This window comes from Ammospiza nelsoni, chromosome 22 (genome assembly GCF_027579445.1).
Source record: "Ammospiza nelsoni isolate bAmmNel1 chromosome 22, bAmmNel1.pri, whole genome shotgun sequence".
Taxonomy (NCBI): domain Eukaryota; kingdom Metazoa; phylum Chordata; class Aves; order Passeriformes; family Passerellidae; genus Ammospiza; species Ammospiza nelsoni.
In genome coordinates this window covers 7,016,475-7,039,323 of record NC_080654.1, presented here as the reverse complement: position 1 = coordinate 7,039,323, position 22,849 = coordinate 7,016,475, and the positions used below count along the sequence as shown (strand labels likewise).

Sequence of the window (22,849 nt, the reverse complement as noted above, 5' to 3'; positions counted from 1 at the left end):
TAAACATGGTCAGAAAAGACCAGGTCTCCACCTAGGGAGACTTAGGAAAGGGGTAGTACCTTTCTCTCAGGGGAAAGCAGGCGGCAGCATCCAGCATCGGGGGCCTGCAGGGTCCTAGAGGCTTTTCCCACCCATTCCATGAAGATCTCTGGACACGCTTCCTGGGAAGAATTGGGCCTTGCTTTCCTCTGTGAAGAGAAGTGTGGCAACAAAGGAGCCCTGTAAAAGACCCCAGAGTGCCACAAGGCTCTCTGCTGGGGCGTCAGCCCTGCCCCAACCAGCCAGGCATGGCCACCCACCCACAGTGTGTGTCACCCCAATAACCAGTGTCGCCCTGCCCAGGAAGTGGTGAAGACTTGTGATCCCTCTGGGAGAAGCTTTTTCTAACATCCAGTCTGTCCTTGGCCACAACTCCAGCCGTTCCTTTGGGTCCTGTCCCTGGTCACAGAGAGCAGAGATCAGAGCTGCCCCTCGGGAGGAGCTGCAGCCTCCAGAGAGGTCTGACCTCAGTCTCCTCCAGCTGAACAAACCAACTGACTTCAGCCTCAACTACTTTTAGTCTCTATGGCTGCATAGTGTTTAATGAATATTTGTTATATGTTGTCAATTATTGTTATATTCTCTTCATATAATTTATAACTGACACAGTAAATCTACAGGTTAACCTAAAAAAGTGTAAGATTTATTTTTATTAAATGGCTAACATCCTATGTAGACTCTATAGGATGTGTCCATTATTAAGTATTTAACAATATGGGAGAATAAGGGGAAGTTTAAAAGAATACAACTAAACTTTGTGAAGTTCATTACTTTTACTTCACTGTTGTAATATAAGTACTCATACAATCCCTTACATAAAAATTTCAAGTTATTCGTGATCTTTATCCACTCCTGGGGATGAGAGCTCAGGACACCCAGGGACACATGAACAAACTCCCCTGACACTGAGCAGCATCCCAATGCTGATGGCCCAGAGCATAGGGAAGCACTGCCCTGACACATGGAGCCAGTCCACATCCTGGGCTCCCCTCAGGGGCATCCAGCAAGGAGGAGGGAGAAAAGCAGTGGGGCCCATGTAGTAAGCCAAAAAGAGCATTTCCCCATCTCTCCCTCAGCCCCCACTCTCCTCCAGTTCCACCACACACCCCAACACCACAGCTAAGCCACTGCAGAACTCCTACTCTTCTCTCCCCTCCACCCAGAATGTCCCAGGAAGGGACAAGCCACTGCAGTCCACATCATGGAAGAAGGAAAAGGACAAGACAGAGATATGTGGAGCCCCTGGGGGAGCATTCCCTGGTCTAGGGAGACACAAGAAACTTCCCTCAAAAAGCTGTTAGACCCCATTGGCTCTTTCCCCTGTTCCTATGTCTGTCCCTATGTCCCTGAGCCACTTCTTCCCTATTCCTTGATTGACCCTCATCTTTGTACTGCCTCGAGACCAGGGTCAGCCCCCAGGCTCCTGCAGAAAGAAAGCCGGACCCTCCATGTGTGTGGGTCTGGGACCTGATCATCTCACCGCGTGGCTGAATAAAACATTTGTGGATATTATGCAAAGGTCCTTTTTGCTTCCTTACCCTGGAGTATGCTAGCAGCAATTCAGCTTACTACAAATGGCGCCCGAACAGGGACCTCTTCTCCTAGAAAATATCTGCACTACACCAGCCCAACAATTTTGTTGTCTTACCCCAGTATGTTGAGTTTGAAATTTTAGTTCCTTCCTCCTTTCACTCTTGGGTGTTGGGAAGAGACTGGGTTAAGATGGAAACAACACTCACTCACCAGAACAAGAAGCTCACCTCCACCTTAAAAAGTCTTTTCTTCAAGAAGATTTTGGTTTTGCAGAGGGGGAGTTAAAGTGTTTTGTACACTGGTTATTTAAACATTTTACTTATATTCCATGGAACATAATCCTAACAAATGAGTTTCTAGAAGTAGTTTGGGAAAAATTAAGACCTGAAGAAGTCCATAAAGAATTCTATCCTTTTTTTAATATGATGATGATATGCATTCAGAATCTTGAGGTACAGTTAAAAAATGGAGAACCCCAGCTGAAAATCCCTTCTCCAAGCTCGTCCATCTTTACTCCTGATGCCCAGGTTTGCTGTCACTGCATGGCCACAGCCACGTGGTTGCATTCACATGCTCAAGATGGCAGAGACCGCACAGCAATGGCCATGGGGTCTCCCCTTCCACCCTCTAGTCCACACACCTCCTCCAACAGCTTTCACAGTCTCAGGAGTGAGGGAGGGGAGGTCAAAGGAGTGGCGTCTGATTAGCAATGTAAAGCTGCACCAGTTTCTTACAACAAAGGGGAAAGAAACCCCACGGGCACTTGCATTTCTGGAAAGGACAGAAAACAAAGAATGGATGTGTTTAACTCAGTTGCTATAGCACCACAAGATGTGGCATGGGTGGCGAGAGCCATCCCCGCTCACACTGAACAGCTGCCTCCTCGGAAAACCCGCAGCCGAGCCCAGGTCACAGCAGCCCACAGCACTAGGGCAGAGGGTGGGTGGGTGAGACCAGCAGGCGGGCAACCCTGCCGGGGGGGAGGGCTCAGAACTGCAGACCTGGCAGCGAAACTGCCACCCCCTGCCTGCCTGCAGAGCTAGCACCACTGCTGAAGCCCTGTGCCAGCAGCGCCCGTGGGCATCAGCTGAGAGAGACCCCTGAGACAAAGCCAGGTCTCAGTGTGGCCACCAGCCCTGGGAGCAGGATGAACCCCACACAGCAACGCACCAACCTCAACACCATCAGCACATCCAGCACCAGCAACACCAACACAAACCCACTGGCAGAGGTAAAAAGTCCTTGCCATGAATGTTTTGGGGACAGTAAAATGGTTCAATGTAAAAAACAGTTTCATCACCTGGTATGATAACAAAGAAGATGAGTTTGTTCATCAGACTGCTATAAAAAAGAACAACCACAAGAAATACCTCCAAGTCTAGGAGATGGAGAAATTGTGGAATTTCATATAATACAAAGAAGAAAAGGCCCCCAAGCAGCTGATGTGACAGGACCTGGTTATTGCAGCAACTTGTGAGGGTTCCTCAGGGTGAGAGAGATGGACGAGAATCTTGCTTCATGATCAGAAGGCTGGATTTATTAATTTATGATATATAATACATTATGACTATACTAAAAGGAATAGAGAGACAAGTTGCAGAAGCTGCTAAGCTAAGAATAGAATAGGAATCTCCCCAACAAGGTTCTATGTCCAGGCAGAAAGCAGGACAATCTCTCCTGTGAGTGGTCAGTAAATCCAAACACTCACAGAAGACCAATCACAGATGCGCCTGTTGCATTCCACAACAGCAGATAATAATTGTTTACATTGTTCTTCTGGGGCCTCAGCTTCCCAGAAAGGACAAATCCTAAAAGAAAGGATTTTATGAAAAAATGTCTGTGACACCTGGTGGAGTTCCAGTGCAAGGTAATAAACATGCACCAAACTGTAAACCTGCAAAATATTACCCACGTCATGGAAGTCCTCCACACTCCTACCAAGGAAATAAAATCCAAAACCAACAACCAAGCCCCAGCAACAGTCTAAAAGCTGAAAGAGCACAGAACACTGATGAGCCATCCTCCTTCCAAGAGTCCACCTCCAAAATGAAAGAACCTTCCAGTTCAGTAAGTTTCACTTCTAATACCCTTACCCAATTACTGTGGTCTCCCTGCCCTCCTCCCACTTTCCCCTTTGCCTTTCCATTGTCCTATTACCCCTTTTTTATGTTCCCACAAATTCCTACCACCTTTTCCTTCTTCCATGGTCTCCCTCCACTGAACCCTTTCCGCAGAGTTCCTTCATAATACCAGAGGGAGGGTGACTGGGAGAGAAAGAAATGAAAGTTTCCCTAAAGTAACCATCTTTTTCTTAAAGTTAATGATTTCTATTTGGGGTTTCCAGCAGACGCTCCACCACCTACACTGCCTTGTACAGAGCCAATTACAGCCAACAACACTGCCCCAGGTGGCAGAGAACCAGTCCCTGCTGAAGGCACCTTCTCCTGACTTGGTTTCCTGATAAGCCATACTAAGAAAATTCCACATCCCTCCTGCCAGCTCTGAGAAAATCTTTTTGGACACTGGGGACTCAGAATTGCTTGCATTTTGAAAATTGTCTTATGAGCACTTTTAATTGTTTTTGTCATTTTGTGTTGATTCAATTGATCCTTCAGAGAAGCTTTGTTAATAATATAAAAAATGGGAAATTGTGGAGACCCTGGGGAGGGGGGCATTCCCTGGTCTAGGGAGACACAAGAAGCTTCCCTCAAAAAGCTGTTAGACCCCATTGGCTCTTTCCCCTGTTCCTATGTCTGTCCCTATGTCCCTGAGCCACTCCTTCCCTATTCCCTGATTGGCCCTTATCTTAGTACTGCCCCAAGACCAGGGTCAGCCCCCAGGCTCCTGCAGAAAGAAAGCCAGACCCTCTATGTGCATGTGTCTGGGACCTGATCATCTCACCGCGCAGCTGAATAAAACACCTGTGGATATTATGCAAAGGTCCTTTTTGCTTCCTTACCCTGGATTATGCTGGCAGCAATTCAGCTTGCTACAGAGCCATTTGTGTCCAAAGTCTATCACCAGCTCCCTGCACCCCCAGCCCATGGGACAGCCGAGTCCCAAGACTCCCTTGGTGAGAGAACTGGGGAAATAAAGAAGGGCAAGTGTGAGCAATGAAGAGAGATGGGGAAGACTGATTTGGTGATCAGAATCTGATTTTAATAGATACAATTAGTAGCATGTGAAAAATAGAAGGGCAATTTAAAACAATGTGTTACCAATATCATACTATTACTTAAAGTCTGTACTATTTGGCAAGCTTTAGATTTTTAAAGTGAGAGCTTTAAAAATCATTCCCAGGTATGATTTCAAGTTCACTTTAAACGGAGATTTAGCTATTATAGGTCCAAATTCAGCAAGTCAAAATTACGTGAGTATAGTTTTGGTGTAGAAAAATTTCTCTACTAGTTAAAACAAGGACTTGACCAAGTGTCCAGGCTTATAGGTGGAAAAATCTCTTTATTTTAGAAACCTCTTAGTAATAGTAGTTAGAAAAATAATGTATGTCTTATATATAGCTATACGGAGATATATGAAGGTTTGTAAAGTAGCTGGTTTTGTCATTTAGCATTAGTTAAACAGGTAAACATACACACATAGCAAATTATTAAAGTAATGCTTGTTATAAAAGTCAGTGAATTGATATCATAAGATTAACAGCATAATCAGAGTTACTAATACATCAGTAGGAACTCATATAAGAAATTCAGGTTATAATTGAAGTCTTTAAGAAATTGAGGTTATATTTTCCTAGACATATATGACATTAAGGCAAAAAGATAAAAAATAAAGCATTAAATAACCCACAACTAATAGCAATCATAATATGGCAACTCATTTTCCAGTACTACTTATAAAAAAATAAAATAGCAAAAATTGTTCTTATTGCTATAGTAAAAAAGTTGTATCTTGTAATTTAAATGAGCAAATTTTGACAAAAAATCATTCAGGCATTATGTGATTCACTTCTATAGCCAATGTAATAGCAAAAGTAATTCAAACAGGTAAGCTTCAACAAAACTTAAAATCAACTTCACTAAAACTTAACCTTAATAAATATATCTAAAAGAACTTAAAGTTAGCACCACTGAGACTAAACAAAAATTAATCTTACTAGAATTAACTTATTTAAAATCTATTATTACAAAAAGGTTACTGAAAATTTGTCAAAGAGTTCAACATTGTGAAAAATGCATATTATATGATTGGCTCTTTGCAAATATTAAAATGAATACTCTATGTGTTATGTTGGAAAGTTATGCTGTATTAATCTCTTTTAAGTAGTGTGGTAAATATAGTTTTTAGGCTATAGCATAATATTAGATAGAAACTCTGTGATGTAAGATACTTTTTGTAACTAGCTCAAAGAATGGAAAAGATAGAGATAGAAGCAAACAGAGAACAAGATCCTAAGAAAATAATTATTGCCTCCTTATCAGGAAGGCCCAGAATTTGAGGAACCAAAGAAGATTGACTTACAAGATGGGGGAGGGAAGCTGAAATTAAGCAGAAACACCCTAGTTTGAAAGGAATTTTTGAATAATGTATGAGATATATGAATATGCAATAGGCTATTGCTTTTACAGGGTAATCCTTTGTTAGCAAGGTGTGCCTTTTGGCAGAATGCCAGGCACCCAGACATCTGTAGTTCTTTGCTTTTTATTGTCTCTTATTGTCCTAATTTTTATTACTATTTTCATTACTATTTTATTATTATTAAACTTCTAAAATGATAACACAAGTAAATGGCATTTTTCACAACATCAAAGTAAACAACATGCAAGTAAACAACGGTACTGAAATATTTACAATAAAATTATGTTGTTAGAACTATGAAGTAAAAAGCAAGCACTTAATAAAGCTGACAATGGAGTTAAGTCTGAAGTAATTACTGCAGATTTAGTTCAAAGTTTGTCTTGAATGTCAGCTAAAGATTCTTGAATTTACAATTTATCTAATTACTCTCAGTGAACTATGCAGGTTTGCTATGTTACTAATATGTAAGAAGACACCACCTCCATAAAAGCACCTTTGAATTTTTCTAGTAACAATCCTGTGAAAAACCACAAGTTATTAAAATTAGAAGATAAATCTCAACACTGGCTGGTGCCAGGAAGGGGTGGCTGCACCCCCTGCAGCAGCTCTAAATATTGCTTGTAGGACAGATTTAAGTTTGGCTTATGTGAGAGTCTGTCTGAATTTTCCCTCATCTGCCTCACGATTGTCATTGGGGGACCACTGAAGAGAAGACCCCCCCACCGTCTAGAATCTCTGGCTCTGAAGGAGAAAGTCACTCGCCAAAGGCCCTGGGACTGAAAGCAGTGTTATTTGTTTTCAGAGGTGTTGTTTGCTCTATGCTAAGAAGGGGGAGCACAGTGCCCCATTTGCAACAATAGCCTTGGAAGCTGTCCCAGCTCTCGGCCTGGCTGGACTTCTCCTGAGTTTCAGGTGTGTCCCACAGAAGATCCTCACCTGTTTTACAACCACCGTGACAGACAGACTGGGATGTAAGGAGCCTCTCCATCAAGGACTGAGACATGAAACCCCCATGTGAAAACCCCTTAGAAATGACATTTGGAGACACACGGGGACTTTGGTGTGATAGAGGCCAAATCCTGTGTATTCCTGACTCTAATGGCCTGGCTAAGAGTCAAAGTGCTTTTGGCTTTTTCCGAATTTATTCTTTGATTATTTAATAAATTTCCTTAATTATTAAATTGAAGTATTCATTTATAACAGTAATAGTGTATTTTTTAAAGTAGTGGGGTGAACATTTTAACATAATGTTAAAATAGAAACTGTGCGATGTAAGATACTTTTTTAACTAGCTCAAGAAAAGGATGAGACAATCAAGAAATTCTTTGCACAGCGATAACAGCAACAAGACACCTAAATCCCCAAGAGAAGAATTATTGCCTCCTTATCAGAAAAGACCAACTTTTTTCCATCTCCTTCCTGCCTGTGAGGAGCCAAGAGGATTAAGGGGGAAAAGTTGACAATAACCAGAGAAGACCCTCTGTTTGAAAAGAATTTATGCATCATGTATGAGCTATATGAATATGCAACAAGCTATTGCTTTTAAGGGTTAGTCCTTTGTTAGCGGGGGTGCTTTTGAGGCTTAATTGCCCTAGGAGAGCATCCGAACATCCATATTTCTTTGCTTTTTATTGTCTTCTATTGTCCTAACTCTGATTGTCCAAATTCTTATTGCTCTAATTTTTATTACTATTTTTATAACCATTTTATTACTATTAAACTTCTAAAATTTTAAAACAAGTGACTGAAGTTTTTCACAGGCCTCCCTCTTTTCAAAACAGTCCTTTTTGCGAATGCCGAGATTTCCTGCACACAAACAAAGTTTGGGGGTCCAAGTATTTTTCTTTAGTTCCATCCATTTATCACAAGGGTCAGGAGGGAATGGATCTAATAATCTGAGTCTATCAGCCCTGGATTGGCGACTTCGGCTCCCACTCAAGAAATTGTAGTTCCGAGTTCAATTCAAACGTGTCAGGTGCATGGAGACTCGGAGAATTCTTTTTTAGTAAAGCAAAAACCTAGATTTTCTGCTGTTTGTCAATCTATAGATTCAGAGAAAAAAAAGCTCACCTCCTCACTGCTAGAGCCACAGTCAGCAATATAATCTGCTAATGACTGTGAGAAAGGATGCCTCCCCCTCCCTTGTCTGGGCAGGGTTGATGGCTGCAGCTGGTCTTCAGACCCAGAGGTGCCAGTTTCAGGTGGGTGGGGAGACTCAGAGTGAGGAGAGACAGAGAGGGCAGGGGGCCTGCAGCATCGGGCCGCTCTTGCTTTTTCAACATCTTAAAATGCATTCTCCAGGACGGGAGTAAAAGTGACTGAAGGTCCTGCTTTGCCATGGGGGAGTCATGCCTGCCCAGAAGGGCGAGCATGGTTTCATAGACGTCTCTCTCTTTGGACATTTCCTTTCCCATTTTTAGTTCTTTTTTTAGTTCCCCTGGCTCAGTCACAGCAGACAGGCGATTGTGGGCCCAGATACAGTTCTCTCACCACCACGATCTCTTGGGTTTCTGTGGTTGAAATGGCTCCCAAGGTATTAGAAAGTCTCTTTTTTCCCAGCCCATGACCGAAGAAGTCGGGATTCGTCAGTTCTGCTTTTCAAGGTTATTTTCTCTTATCTGTTACATTCCTCTGACCTGCTGAGATCTGTCGAGCAGATCAGTTCATGCCACACTGACCACCCTTGGGGTGATGTTAGCTTTTTATACCAAGAACTTTATTTACAATAATTTTCCAATACCTATCACCTATGTTAGACAGTCTGTCTCTATTCTAAACAAATCAAACAGTGTCACCATCACAGCAGAAGATGGTGGACAAGAAGAAGAAGGACAAGACATGCCCAGATCCCTCCATCTTGCCTCCTGAACCCCCATTCTGAATCACCAAAATTCTACTTTTTCACACTGTGACAAATTAACTATCATTCTACTCGAACTCTTGTGGCTTGTAAATCTTCATACAAAGTTGATAATTGTTTCCATGGGATAAAATTGAAGGCACAGGTGTTTTTGACTCTGTGCCAATATCTCTAAGCCCCCTGTCAGGGTCTCAAGCCATCCAGGGCAGCCAGAGGAACATCCTGGGTTCTGACAAAGATCAGTTCAAGGGGCTCACCGACTGCTGCCATTGAGGCCAGTTTCATTTCCTCACACGGAGGCACCAATTGTCAGCGATGGAGAGAGACAGGGAGACTGACTCGGTGATCAGAATCCGATTTCATTGTGGCATACAAACACATATACTATTTTAGGGAGACTAGTAATGTGTACTACAATGATTAGGTTAAAATCACATACACTAACTTATGTGTGAAAAATGCATATTTTGCGATTGGCTTTTTGTAAATATTGAAATGAATATTATATGTGTTATGTTAGAAAGTTATGCTGTATTAATTTCTTTAAGTAGTGTGTTAAATATAGTTTTAGGTTATAACATAATGTTAAAATAGAAACTATTATATGTAAGATACTTTTTTTAAGAGAGGACTCACACCAAGATAGCAGCCACAGGACACCTAAATCTTTCAGAGAAAAATAATTCATTGCTCTCTTATCAGAAGAAACAAACTTCTTCCTGCCTCGCTCAGTCCTGAAGACACCATTAGGATTAAGAGGAAGAAGTTGAAACAGACCAGACAGAATCCTTTGTTTGAATGGAATTTATGCATCATGTATGAGGTGTATGAATATGCAGTAGGTTATTTCTTTTAAGGGTTAATCCTTTGTTAACAGGTGTCCTTTTTCAGGCTTATTTTGCCCAGAAAGAGGTACCTGGACTGTCTGTAACACTTTGTTTTTATTATCTTGTATTGTCCTAATCCCAATTGTTCAAATTTTTATTACTCTAATTATATTACTATTTTTTTAACCATTTTAATACTATTAAACTTTTAAACTTCTAAAAACAAGTGATTGGTGTTTTTCACATAAGAATATAACAGCATCTCTTGCTTGCAGAGTTGAATGGGATTTGCTTTTTCCAGTAAAGCCATCTGATGGAATCCTACTGCAATCTAGGTCTAATTTTCAAAGCTCCTTTTGCTTTTGCCAAGGCATCCTGTAATCAAATCTCTTATGTTAACTAGGTCTGAAAGCCATCTTCTGTCTTGTGTCTCCTAACATCCCAATAGGGAAGAGTGCAGGGTCACCTTTCCTAAAAGAAAACAGGTTCAAGGGAGATGGGATCAGCACCACCTGTACACCCAGGAGCTCTGCGCAGAAGTAGCAACACAGAACAGGGCCATGGGGAAGGGGACACATGTGCCACTGAGTTCTTGGAAAACCCTGGGCAGAGGCCAAGCCATTCCAGCCACATCCCAGCTCCTGCTGGACCCCACTGGGGTGCTTGGCTGGCCCTGGCTCCCTCTGGCAGAAGTAGCCACACCTGTCCAGGTGCTCTTTTTCCAGCCACATGTGGGCATTGGCCTCCACCACTGTCCTGGGGCACCCACCACCAACCAAAGATAGAAAAATACAAAAAGAACCCCCAAAAATAAACTTCTACAGTTAACTTCAAACCATAAACACAACAATCTAAAGTGATAACATAAAGGAAAGCAAAAACCACCTAAATCCCCACGCATGCAATTGGCAGTCACACATGGCACAGCCACTCAGCCCCAGGCTTTCCGGAACACAGAATGTTCCACCAGCACCCACAATGATGCCACAGCCAAGGCAGCAGCCAGGAACAAGCACCCAGACATGCCAAAGATGGGTACACAAGGTGAACAAGCACTGACAGGGACTCAGAGATATCCAGTGATGAGCATTTCGGGAAAGGGAACACCTTACCCTGGGAGACTGAGGGACTGGGGGCAGAGAATGTCCTGGGGAAGACACTGCTCAGGGCTGGGGGGCAGCAGGGCTGCCCAGCCCCTCACTGACAACATCATGGGTGGGGGGCTGGCCCAGGAGGGAGTGACCCTGTGCCCCAGCAGGGACCCTGCCCCTTCCCAGAGCAGGGCCAGGTGTCCCCACCATGTCCCAGCATGGTGCCAGCACATGAGGGGCAGATGTGGCCATTCCCAGGCAGGACCATGAGTATGATAAGAGCAGGTGATGGGGCTGAGAAGCCCCTGTGCCCACAGCGTGGGACAGTCCCCATGTGTCAGCAGCAGGCAGGGACACTCCAAGGTCCCCAGCAGTCCAGACACTATAAGAGGGGTGAGTGGCCCCACCAACAGCACCTTTTCTCCACACAACCATGCTGGGAGCCGTCTGTCTTGTCGTGCTGCTGGGCTACGGTAGGTGCAGGGCATGGGGAAGGGTCAGGGCAAGGGGGGACAGGACCGTGGCGCCTGCCCTGGACCTGGGCACATGTCACAGGCAGCCTCTGATGTCCCTTTGCCGGGTGTCCCACAGCCTACGGATGCGGTCAGCCGGCCGTGCCACCACAGCTGAGCTCCCGCGTGGTGGGCGGTGAAGACGCTGTAGCCCACAGCTGGCCATGGCAGGTGAGGGGCACAGGGACCGGGATGGGGACAGGGATGGGGACAGGGATGGGGGCATTCCTGCTCTGACCCTGTGCCTCTGCCCTCACAGATCTCGCTGCAGTACAGCCGCTCTGGATCCTGGAGCCACACTTGTGGTGGGACCCTCATTGCCCCCCAGTGGGTGCTGACAGCTGCCCACTGCATCAGGTGGGTGTTGGGGTGCTGGGGGGCATCTGTGCCATGCAGGTAAGATCTGTGGGGACTGACACTCTCTCTCTCCCTGGCAGCTCTTCAAAGACCTATCGTGTGGTGCTGGGCAAGCAGGACCTGTCAGAGGCTGACGAGCCTGGTTCTGTGGCCGTGGCTGTGGAGAAGACAATTGTCCACGAGAAATGGAACTCTATCCTTATCATGTAGGGATGGAATATATCCAGGAGTGGGCGGGGGGCAACAAAGCTGGGGACCGCTGTCTCATGGTTGATGTCCCCCTGTAGCAATGACATTGCCCTGGTCAAGCTGGCAGAGGAGGTGCAGGAGACTGACACCGTCCGTGCCGCCTGCCTGCCGGCTGCTGGCACGATCCTGTCCAACAACTACCCCTGCTATGTCACCGGCTGGGGACGCGTCAGCAGTAAGTGGAGTGTCCCCAGACAGTCCCCAGGGGTCCCTGGGCAAGGGGTGTGCAGAGTGTGAAGTGTGACTGTCCTTGCAGCCAACGGGCCCCTGGCTGATGCCCTGCAACAGGCTCTGCTGCCCGTGGTGGATTATGAGACCTGCTCCAAGTGGGACTGGTGGGGCAGCCTCGTGCGCAACACCATGGTGTGCGCCGGTGGCGACGGCATCGTCTCTGGATGCAACGTGAGTGTGGGCACTGCTGGGGGGCACCTGCCCCCAGCCCAGAGTAGGATTGAGAATGGTGCTGGAGCAGTGCAGGGCAACAGGTTCCATGAGAAGCACAGGAGGGGAGGGGATGGAGCTGCAGTGGAGTGTTGGAATAAATCAGCCAAGACTCCATTTTCTTCATGCAGAAAGTGAATTCTTTATCCACAAAACTCATATTTATAGGAAATATCAGAAGGCACTGTGTTAAACCTAGTTGGTCAGCAATACAGTGAAATTCAGGTCACTGGCTGGTAAGCACAATTGAATAAGTCTACCAAATTTTCTCTCTCTAGATATGTTTCCATTTTCCCTTTCTGGGTTCTCATGGGACAAATCTTATTGTTTACAGAGGTGCATTTGTTTTTCACCCTCAGAATAGATTGTTGTGTTAAAGGAACTTCTCATTCACAAAATAGCTTAGCTGCACTCAGAAGAAATGACAGGCCAGCTTTGGCAATTTTAGCAGAGCAAGGTCTGACTTCATAAGGCCTTTCTTTTATAATTCTTCCACCTGTCTATGACAGTGGTGGGTCCTATGTGGGGTGTGCCAACTGGGTGCCCAGGACTGATGGCCCACACTGTCTGTCTGCACAGGGTGATTCTGGGGGCCCCCTGAACTGCCAGCGCGAAGATGGGATCTGGGAGGTCGAGGGCATCGTCAGCTTTGGCTCCGGCCTGAAATGCAACATGAAAAACAAGCCGACAGTCTTCACCCGGGTGTCTGCCTACATTGACTGGATCAACGAGGTGGGTGCCCCTTCCTCCTGCCCTCTGCAGGTTGGCCACACTGCCCCTGCCCTGCCAGAGGTCTCACCATCAACCTCCCCGTGTCTTTCTTTGGCAGAAAATGAGCACGAACTGAGGACACAGCATGCAGCACAAGTACTGACTGTGATAAAAGCAATAGTGCTAAGCTGGTCTCGTGTGGTTCTTTCAAGGGGACACGATGGAGCAGAACCAGGGGGCTGCACCTTGTGGTCCTGGGCTTCTGCCTGTGTGCTGGGGAGAGCCCCCACATCGTGCAGTGAGGCTGGGCAGGCTCCTGGGGAGCCTAAAGTGGGCAGAGATCCCCCACAAGTTACTCCCAGCTATTGTAGATCCACGGCCAGCACCAAGCCAAAGGGTTCAAACCTTGACTGGTGGTTTGATGGGAGAGTGGCTGGAATGTGGCCTGGTGGTCCTGGGGGGTCTCTAGCAAACTTGGGGAGGGGCTATAGGGCACCTAGTTGGCCCAAGGAGTTTTTAGGTGTCTTGGCTGGTGCTGGGGTGTTTCAGGGGATCTTGCTGGTAACTTGATGGCAGCAGATTTATAATGGGGGTGTTGAGGTAACTGGGTTGGTCCTGGGGGTCATTCCCCAGCCCCACCACACTCCCTCCACCACCTGTGCTGCCAGAGTGCTCCACTCTGTTCTCATCTCTGCCAGGGATGCCCTGGAGAAGGAGCAGCCACTGCAGTCCATGTCATGGAAAGGAGAGGGACAAGGCTGAGCCATCTCGACCCAAAGTCACCCCCACCCCAGTCCCAATGCTTTCTTAGTGAGGGAAGCAGGGAAATAAACAAGGGAAGAGTGGAGGGTCACCTTTCCTGAAGGAGAACAGGTCCAGGGGAGATGGGATCAGCCCTGGGATCACCTGCACACCCAGATGCTCTGTACAAAACTGGATAACATGGGACAGGACAGCCCAGAGCCCCACTCCCCTTGGGGATGGAGAAGGAGAACAGAGAAGGAGACAACCATGAGTTCTCACAAACACCTGAGCATGGGCAAGGCCACCACAGCCACATCCCAGCTCTAGCTGGACCCTCCTTGGGGTGCTCAGGGCAGCCCAGGCTTCCTCCTGCAGCACCCTCAGGGCACCTGAAATGCTCCCACAGGAGTGTGGAAATACTCAGTGACTGCAAAAGCAGATTGGATATTCCCAAGTTCCAAATCCCCAAGCACCCCTCAGCACAGACCTACCCTAAGGCCTCTGCACCTCCCAAGGGTGGCTCCAAGGATGCTTTTCCCCCTCAAAATCCAACACAGATACAGGATTTCTGACCCAAGGCCATCATGGTAGCAGCTCCTTAAGAACTTTACCTCAGCACTGGTATTTCAATGAATCCTCATCAGTTTCCTGTAGTAACTCCCAACTGACTCCTCAAAAGGATCAGGATCATAGGCTGGCACAGCCACATTGGTAATGACCAGACAGAGCAGCACAGACATGAGTGAAGGTTCCTACTCTTCCCACTTCAGAGGAGCCTTCAGGAGGTGCTGAAATGGCAATGAGGAGATGGAACAGACAAGGGAATACAGCTAAAGATTTGCTCTTTAATTGCATTTATTAGAAACACTGAATGCAAAACTCATCCCATTTCACTTGAACATCAGACCCTGGTCCCCTCAATCAGTTACCTGGACAGCACAGGACACAAATACCATGATCAGAAAAGAAAAACCCTCTGAGGCCGAGTGTGGCCGTGTCAGGGTGAGCTGGAAGTGCTCTCCTCTGGCTCTGTTCTCCAGCAAAGGGACTTCCTGCTCCATTCACATTTCCCATTGGAACAGCACAATCTCCCTCTCATCTCCACTGCATGGCAAAGCCAACGCTCGTGGAACACATTTCTCCAGACAAACATCTGGACACACAGACAAAATCCACAGGGAGCACTGACACCAAGTCGTGGTGGGCACAGATTTCATTCAGCCACAGGAAGAATCTCCAGTGCTTGGCAGGGGGCTCGGAGCCCATGTGTCAGCGGCACATGAAGAAGAATTTTTTACGGAGGAAATTGAAACATCCTGGGATCTGCTTGTACCTCCCCCTGGCAGAGACAGCGTGTGCCACCTGGGAACAGAAGAGAGGCTGAGGAATGGGATGCTCTCCCCATCCCTGGGAATCAATGGCTGCCATGCTAAGGTGGCCAAAGAAGCACCGCAACAACCAGAAAACAACAACAAGGTGATTCTGTACATCCTCTCTCCCTCCACACTGGACTTTTCTCCTACCCATGGAGAACAGAAAAAGTATCTGGGGCACCTACACTTGTACACAACTTTGGCAATATTGAGTCAACAAGGCAAACAAAGAAAGATGTTTATCAGCCAGACTTATTCCATAGCCCTGTGCACTGTGCTCCTCCAACCCCAGGACAAGTTTACAAGAGCACCCAAATCCCATCAGCTTGGATAGGACAAGCCAAGACATTTTTAGCAAATTCTTCAGAAGGATTAAAGCCTGTATTGCCAAGATTACTTCTCACTGGAGAAGCCTCCAATGATTTTTGGTAGATTGAGGCTAGACACTTTCCTTGTAACTAAACCTCTCTGCAGTACCTCCAATGAGCCCATCCCTAAACTCAACACTCAATATCCTCACTGCTTTTTTGAGTGTAGGCCTCCATGCCTCAACTGATCACACCCCTGACTATTTCCTTCATCAGCAAAAAGCAGAACAAAAAAGACATTTACCCTCACTAACATGCTGAGCAGGTCTTCCGAATGGGCATACTGCTCCAGCACACTGTCCAGCGTTTCCACATACCACGAGCCACTTGACTTCTCCCTCCAGGAGACAAAACCTTCAAAGAAAGAAGGAGAATGTTATGCCAAAACCCATCTGCTGCTCTCACCCCAACAAGCTCATAGTGCTCCAACAGAGCTCAGTTATCCTGAACTGCCCCTATCTTTGGCCATGAAACTCCAACTGTTTTGCGAATTCCCCCATGCTCAGAAAAGGATTTGCACAGGCTGTTTCACCTGGAAAAGTTGAGTAGGAAACCAAGATGTCACTAGGTGTGGGCAAACTGGCAATGGCATCAGGCTCATCCATGTTATCTGATGAAACCAGAAACGGGGTCGCATCCGATTCCAATGAACCCCCAGGAGCTTCCTCTTCAGGGGAATCACAATCCACTACAAAGCCTTGATCCCTTTGTTCTGAAAAAAGCAGCAACAAGACAGCTCCTGACGTCCATTCCACCCAAGAGATTCACAGCTGTACATTAAGAAAAGATGGGGAAAGAAAAGGAAAAAGGCCCTAGAACAAAGTAAGGCTTTTTGGCCATTCAGCAGCACTGGTTGAGTCAAAGTCATTGGTAGTTTATACAAAATTCCTCACTGTGTGTGAAGAGCTGGAGTGGCCTCTCAAGAAATAAAAAAAGAGGCAGCTGGTGTGAGAAGACAGTTGGAGAGAGAGGCAATCAATGAACAGAAAGGGAGCCAAAGCCACAGCCTGACCACATCTCCACAGCCCAACGCTACCGGAGCCAACACAAAGATTCACCTCCACCACAGGCCTGGATGAAGAACAGTTTGGGTTTTCCTCTCAAACTCGGGCAATTGGACCCATTGAAATAGTTCACAATCTTTTCTATGGGAATGGGTTTTCCATCCGTTCCATAAACGCCTCCAGGAAACTGAATATGGCTCGTCTGCAAGAGGAAAATGCAGGAGCTAGTGACAGGGAAGGCAAGGCCAGTTCCAAGGGGGCCCATTTCCCATCAGGTGCTTCATGGCATAAAGGTATCAGAACAAATCCTGGTGTTTGTGGGAATCCCTGTGGCCAAGTCAGGGTGAGGGGACATCCAGGGACATTTGAAATGCACTAAAACCCAGCAATCCAACTTCTGTTATCCAACTCATATCCCACATCCTCCAGCAAAGGAGTTCTTCATCCTTTGGTACAATAGGCACATACCATACACCATTTTCCTAAGAATGCTTTTCCTCATCCTTTAGGAACTGACTTGGAATAAAGAGGCTTTATTGCTAATAGCATCTCCCAGTCAGAGCTGGAGAATGGGAAGGACTGAATCACCACAACATGAGGCTGACTGGGACCTCCCTGCAGCTCCAAATTATTAGCCCCAACTTCCAAAATGGAAAACATTTGTTCACTGGCACCATTGGATCAGACCACATCAGAGAAGCTCCTGTTTTCTTTAACACAGAATAATGGTGTAACTCTTTGAAATGCACTGCAATGGCAGAACAAAGTTTTGACAGACCACTTCCCTCTCACCCTGTGTGAGACCACAGGACAGGGAATTAACCCTTTCCCACAGCAAAGGAACAAAGGGAGAGATGGGACAAACCCACCTGACAGCCATGGGAAAGGATCACCACAATGCAGCAGGCCAAAGCACTGTGGTCCTGCCGAGACAGCTTCAGCAGCTCCAACACCATTTCCTGTGTAGAAAACATCACAAAGAGAGTCTTTTGAATCATATGTCAGCCACAGGTTACTGCCAGGCCCTGTTCTAACTGCACTGCCATGGATCCTGTCAACCTCTGCCACAGGATAACATGAGCCCAGAGTACAGCCATTGGCAGAGAGTGAGAGTTTCTGCATCTCTGCCCTTATTTAACACTGGCTGCTTTAATCACACAGATTTCTCACCTCTCTATACTCTTTACAACACAGCACCACAAACCAAAGCACATTTCCACATGATTTATCTGATGAAATCCACTGTTTCTGACCGGGAGCTGGTGGGTGAGCAAAGAACCATATTTATTTTCAGGTGATCAAGTTCCCTCCAACACTCCCAGTAACAGCCAAGGATGGCACAGACAGACATGACACAACTGTTCAAGCTATCCCAAAAACACAGCCTCACCAAATCCCTACAAATTCCAATGAGGATTCAACATTCATGCAGAAGGGCAAAAATGTGCAAGGTCCTCTCCCCACCTGCAATTGCAGAGCAACAATAAAGTAAGAGGATGCAAGTGGTTCATTGTTTCTTTGTGGGAGGTTTTTGGTGTGCTGCCAACACAAGACACATCCCCTAAAGCATTCCCACTGCTTCCAGGGGCTGACCTCTCATCCCTCGTGTCAGCAGGACACACCCAGGCTCACCTGAGCTTTCAGATCCCGCCGGGTCAGCACGGTGAAGCGCAAGGCCCTGAAGCGCCTCTCCAGCTTCTCACAGTCAATGTCAGAGCCCTCTCGGGTGGACAGACCCGAGTCTCTGGAGAAATTGACGTTATTGAGGATCAGGCAGTGTCCACAGGGATCTGCTTTCATCTCATAATCCTGGCAGGGACAAGTTACAATTAAACTCCTTATTCCAAGTGCTTGCTGGCTAATCCAGCAGGATACAATGCCAGTGAGGAATGGGAGTCCTTAAAGTGGCTCATTTCACAGCTTTTCAATTACTCTAGTCCTAGGGATGGGTAGAAGCACCCTTTCTCCACACACATCTCCTCATCAGCAGCTGGAAACAAGAAACAACCCACTAAACTGGGGAAAGCCTTTGTGGAAAACCAGCTGCTTTATCTGTAGCATGTCCAACAGCAAGTTGAAATTTCTGGGAAAATTTTCTAGGCATCATCATCAAACCTCACCAAAAGGAGCCAAGTATTTGTGTTATCACTGTGGTAATCTTAAGGAGGATCTGGCTAATGACTGATCCACTGTGAAACCATCAGCCCTGTTACAGCCTTGGAGCAATTGCTCAGGTATGACAAAGTGAGAACCAGCTCCTCCAGACATATTTTCTGGAGTCACCCATGAGGCACAGAGCTTTTGCAATTTTAGCCTTCTCAAATACTAACCTGGTCACGCCTCCTCTTGTCAACAGCAGAACCTACAACACAAAACAGGCACAGGATTCAGCTCATCACACTCCACAAGAAGATCACACTCCTAAAGTTTGCATCTTTCCCAATGCATATGAATTTCCCCTTCCCACCACACTGGAAATGAGCCTTTGGCATGCTGTGGCTCTAGGAGTGGAATGTGGCTTACCCCAGGCTGGCACAGGAGGCATTCGAGGTCTTTCACTCTCGGCTTGCACTGGGATAGACAAACGTTCATGAGGGGTCACATCTGTAACGGCATGGGATAAAAACACAGATGATGAGTCCAAGCTCAAAAGGTTCCATGGCTGAAAAGCAGGACATACAGACTGCCCCGAGAGGCTGTGGAGGCCCCACCCTGGCAGTGTTGAAGACCAAGTTGGACAGGGCTTGCAGCAACCTGGAATAGTGGAAGGTGTCTCTGCCCAGGACAGGGGATGGAATGAGATGAGCTTTAGGGTACCTTCCAACTCAAACCATTCTAGGATTCCATTATTCTTCCAACAGTCCCCTCTACCAGCATAATAAAAATCATGACTTCCTAGACTCTTGCCCACAGTGAGAGGGATCCCAGCTGCCACCCCTCATGCTGTTTGCCAAAAACACAGCACACCCTCAGCACTGACTTTTACGCTGTTTTTCCTCCCGCAGCTCCAGCTCCACGGGCCGCAGGTCCGGCAGCTGCGGTGGCACCGGCCGGGATTCGCACTCCTGGATCAGCATCTCAGCGAGGTCGCCCTGCCCGGTGTCCCGCAGGATGGAGAGGAAGGCAGGGAAAGCTTGCTTCCCTCGAGTCTCCAGGTCAATGATCAGCTGCCGGGCTTGCTCCGCTCGGCTGCCAGCGCTCTGCAGAGGAGAAAAACCCAGAGCAGGGGTTTGTGCAGTGCCTGGGCAGCCCTTCCAACCACTCTGAGCAGGGAAATGTGGGATCAACACCCAGGACAGGGACACGGGGTAAACAACAGCAAAATAAGTGGAAATAGGCAGAGACCCCCACCAGACCCCCAGCCCTGACCTCCCTCCAACAACAATGGTCACCACTGGGACACCCAGCCTGATGAGGGGTCTAGAGGGAATGGGGGAGAGAGAGCACCCCAAATCTGACCCCTGGGGACAAAATGGCACCCCTGGGCTGTCACCAGTGTGTAAGATGGGGTAGAAACACCCCCAGACCTGTCACCTGCAACCAAGGGGGGGAAACAAGAACACCTTAAGGGTGTCATCAGACTGGGAAGGGGACACAAAGAGAAAGCCCTACGCCAGGCACTGCCAGAGCTGGGGACAAGAAGGGAAAAGTGGGGGGGGGGGAGGGGGCGGTACTCAAACATCTGCAAAAGGACCAACGCCAGGCCTTGTCATCAGAGTGAAGGGACACAGTGCCATCCCTTTGGGCCTGTCACCAGGACTAAAGGGACATGGAGCTCCCCTATGAGCTTGTCACCAGAGTGAGGCGACCTGGAGTCTGCCTTGGACTTGAAAGGACACAGAACAATCCCTCCCACGTCTGTCACTAGAGTGAGGGGACTTGGGGGCCATCCCCCTGACCTGTCACTGGGCTCAGGAGACAGGGGTTCCCTCTTTGAGCCCAAGAGGACACGGAGCCACCCCTCTCAGGCCTGTCACCAGGGTTAGACATGGGGGCCACCCTTCAGTCCTGTCACCAGGGCTCAGGGGATGCAGGAGCTACCCCGCCATGCCCGTCCCCGGCTCTCAGGAAACATGGACCCTTCCCGGGCCACCCCCGGTGCTCAGTGTCCCGCTCGCCGGCCCACCTGCAGCTCCTCCAGCATTGGCCGGGTGAAGAGCCCGTGGTGCTCCAGCGGGTCCCAGAGCTGCTCCACCCGCAGCGCCGCCACCAGCCGGGCCCGCCCGCGCCGCAGCGCCCGCCGCTGCTGCTCCTCCATGGCCCCGGAGCCTGGGCTGCCGCAGCCGTGCTCTGCCCGGGACCGCCGCTCAACGCCCGGACACACCGCCGCTCAACGCCCAGGACAGCTGCTCAATGCCCGGGACCGCCGCTCAATGCCCGGACACACCGCCGCTCAATGCCCGGGACTGCCGCTCAATGCCCGGGACTGCCGCTCAGACCCGGAGCCGCCGCTGGTCCCTTCCTGACGCCACCGCTCAATGACCGGACCCACTGCCGGTCCCTTCCTGGACTTGCTGCTCTGCCCTGCACCGGCCCCTCTGCCTCAGACCCACCGCCGGTCCCTTCCCGGAGCCGCCGCTCTGCCCCGGAACCGCAGCTCGCTGCCCGGAAGCGCCACCGCCTCCGAGTTCCAGAATCACACACGGACTCAGGCTGGAAGAGCCCTGCCGTGGTCCAGAAGGGTCATCCCAGAGCGAACGGAACACGATTCCGTCCTTTTGTGTTTTGGTGTTTTGTTAGGTTTTTTTAAAATATCTCCAGGGATGAACACTCCACGCCCTCTCTAGGCAGTGTGTCACCCGCACAGCAAAGTTCTTCCTCATGTTCAGATGGAACTTCCTGTACATCAGTTCCTGCCAGTTGTTCTTGTGCCATTGCTGGGCCCCCCGGAGAAGAGGCTGAGCCCTCCCTGCAGACAGGGACAGACAGGACGGGGATGAGGACCCCTCTCAAGGCAGAATAGCCCCTGCTCCCTCAGCCTTTCCTCAGCAAGGAGATGCCCCCGGCGAGGAGATGCCCCCGGCGAGGAGCCCAGGGCTGGACACAGCACTCAGCTGTGCCCCCCAGGGCTGGGCAGAGGGACAGAGGGGCAGGGTCACTCCCTGACCTGCTGCCAGTGCTCCTCCCAGTGCACCCCAGGGCCCCCAGGACACTCTGCTGGCTCCAGGACAGCTCAGTGACCATGAGACCCCCAGGTCCTCCCTGCAGAGATGCTCCAGCAGGTCACCCCTGCCTGTGCTGGTACTTGGGGCTGTTCCTCCCCAGGGGCAGGACCTGCACTGCCCCTGTTAAGCACCATTAAGTTTCTCTTTGTCCAATTCTCCAGCCTCTCAAAGTCCTGCTGAATGGGAGCACAGCCTTCAGGTGGATCAGCCAGTGCCCCAGGTGTGTCACCCAGCCCCCAACCTTCAGGTGGATCAGCCACTTCCCCAGTTCCGTATCATCACCAAACCTGCTGAAGGGTACATTCCGTCAGTCTGTCCAGATCGTTGATAAACAAGTTGATTAAGACTGGACTACTGAACCCAGTATAGATCTTTGGGGAAGCCACTGACTGCAGACTTCCAAGTGGATGATGCCCTCTGAGCTCTGCCACCCAGACAGCCCTTGATGCACCTCACCACTCATTCATCCAACACACATTCCCTAAGCCAGCTGTGGTGGGTTAAGCTGAGCAGGAAATTAGGCACTACGCAGCTCCTTGCTCAACTCCCCCCTTCTCTTCCCCTCCCACCCTGTGGAATGGGAAGGAGAACCAAAGTAAAACTTGTATGTGTAGAAAATAACAGTTTAATAATTGCAAATAAAGTAAAATAGAGTAGTAATGATAAATTATAACAGCAACAACAACACAACAACTACAATAACAATTATAACAACAATAATAAAGGGGGAAACTGCACCATGCAGTTGCTCACCACCCACTGACTGATGTCAGATCCCCTTCTTGAACACAGACCAGCTCCTTCCCAGTCACTCCCCCCAGGTGATACACTGGGCATTCTGTGGTGTGGAATATCCCTTTGGCCAGTTCAGGTCACCTGTCCCATCTGTGCTCCCTCCCCGTTTCCTTTGTGAACCTCCTCACTGCCAGAACATGGGACAAGAAAGAAGTCTTTGACTTTGGATAAGCACAACTTAGCAAAAAACCAAACCAGAATCACAGAACATGCTGAGTTGGAAGGGACTCACATGGATCATCGA

General features: G+C 48.2%; 2 protein-coding genes across 2 annotated transcripts; one reads left to right on the top strand and one right to left on the bottom strand.

Annotated features, from left to right (window-relative positions):
- The first annotated feature begins 11,319 nt into the window (after positions 1-11,319).
- On the top strand, positions 11,320-13,292 carry LOC132083025 (chymotrypsin-C-like). Its single transcript, XM_059487534.1, has 8 exons — positions 11,320-11,359; positions 11,478-11,569; positions 11,658-11,755; positions 11,836-11,961; positions 12,043-12,188; positions 12,261-12,406; positions 13,025-13,177; positions 13,275-13,292. The coding sequence occupies exons 1-8, from the start codon at positions 11,320-11,322 to the stop codon at positions 13,290-13,292; spliced, it is 819 nt and encodes a 272-aa protein (XP_059343517.1).
- Positions 13,293-14,789: 1,497 nt separating this feature from the next.
- Positions 14,790-21,415, bottom strand: CASP9 (caspase 9). The gene is made up of 10 exons (XM_059487563.1): positions 20,772-21,415; positions 19,626-19,845; positions 19,169-19,249; positions 18,976-19,007; positions 18,278-18,454; positions 17,515-17,604; positions 16,700-16,847; positions 16,174-16,353; positions 15,886-15,995; positions 14,790-15,262 (listed from the first exon to the last, which is right to left on the bottom strand). Exons 1-10 carry the CDS (start codon positions 20,901-20,903, stop codon positions 15,170-15,172), a joined length of 1,263 nt encoding a protein of 420 aa, XP_059343546.1. The 5' UTR covers positions 20,904-21,415; the 3' UTR covers positions 14,790-15,169.
- Positions 21,416-22,849: the final 1,434 nt, after the last annotated feature.

Coding starts and splice junctions, on each gene's coding strand:
- CASP9 (XM_059487563.1), bottom strand. CDS start 20,903: ATGGAGGAGCAGCAGCGGCGGGCGCTGCGGCGCGGGCGGGCCCGGCTG. Junction 19,846..20,771: donor CAATGCTGGAGGAGCTGCAG/GTGGGCCGGCGA, acceptor TCTCCTCTGCAG/AGCGCTGGCAGCCGAGCGGA. Junction 16,354..16,699: donor CATCCAGGCCTGTGGTGGAG/GTGAATCTTTGT, acceptor TGCTTTTTTCAG/AACAAAGGGATCAAGGCTTT.
- LOC132083025 (XM_059487534.1), top strand. CDS start 11,320: ATGCTGGGAGCCGTCTGTCTTGTCGTGCTGCTGGGCTACG. Junction 11,570..11,657: donor CCCACAGCTGGCCATGGCAG/GTGAGGGGCACA, acceptor CTGCCCTCACAG/ATCTCGCTGCAGTACAGCCG. Junction 12,189..12,260: donor ACGCGTCAGCAGTAAGTGGA/GTGTCCCCAGAC, acceptor CTGTCCTTGCAG/CCAACGGGCCCCTGGCTGAT.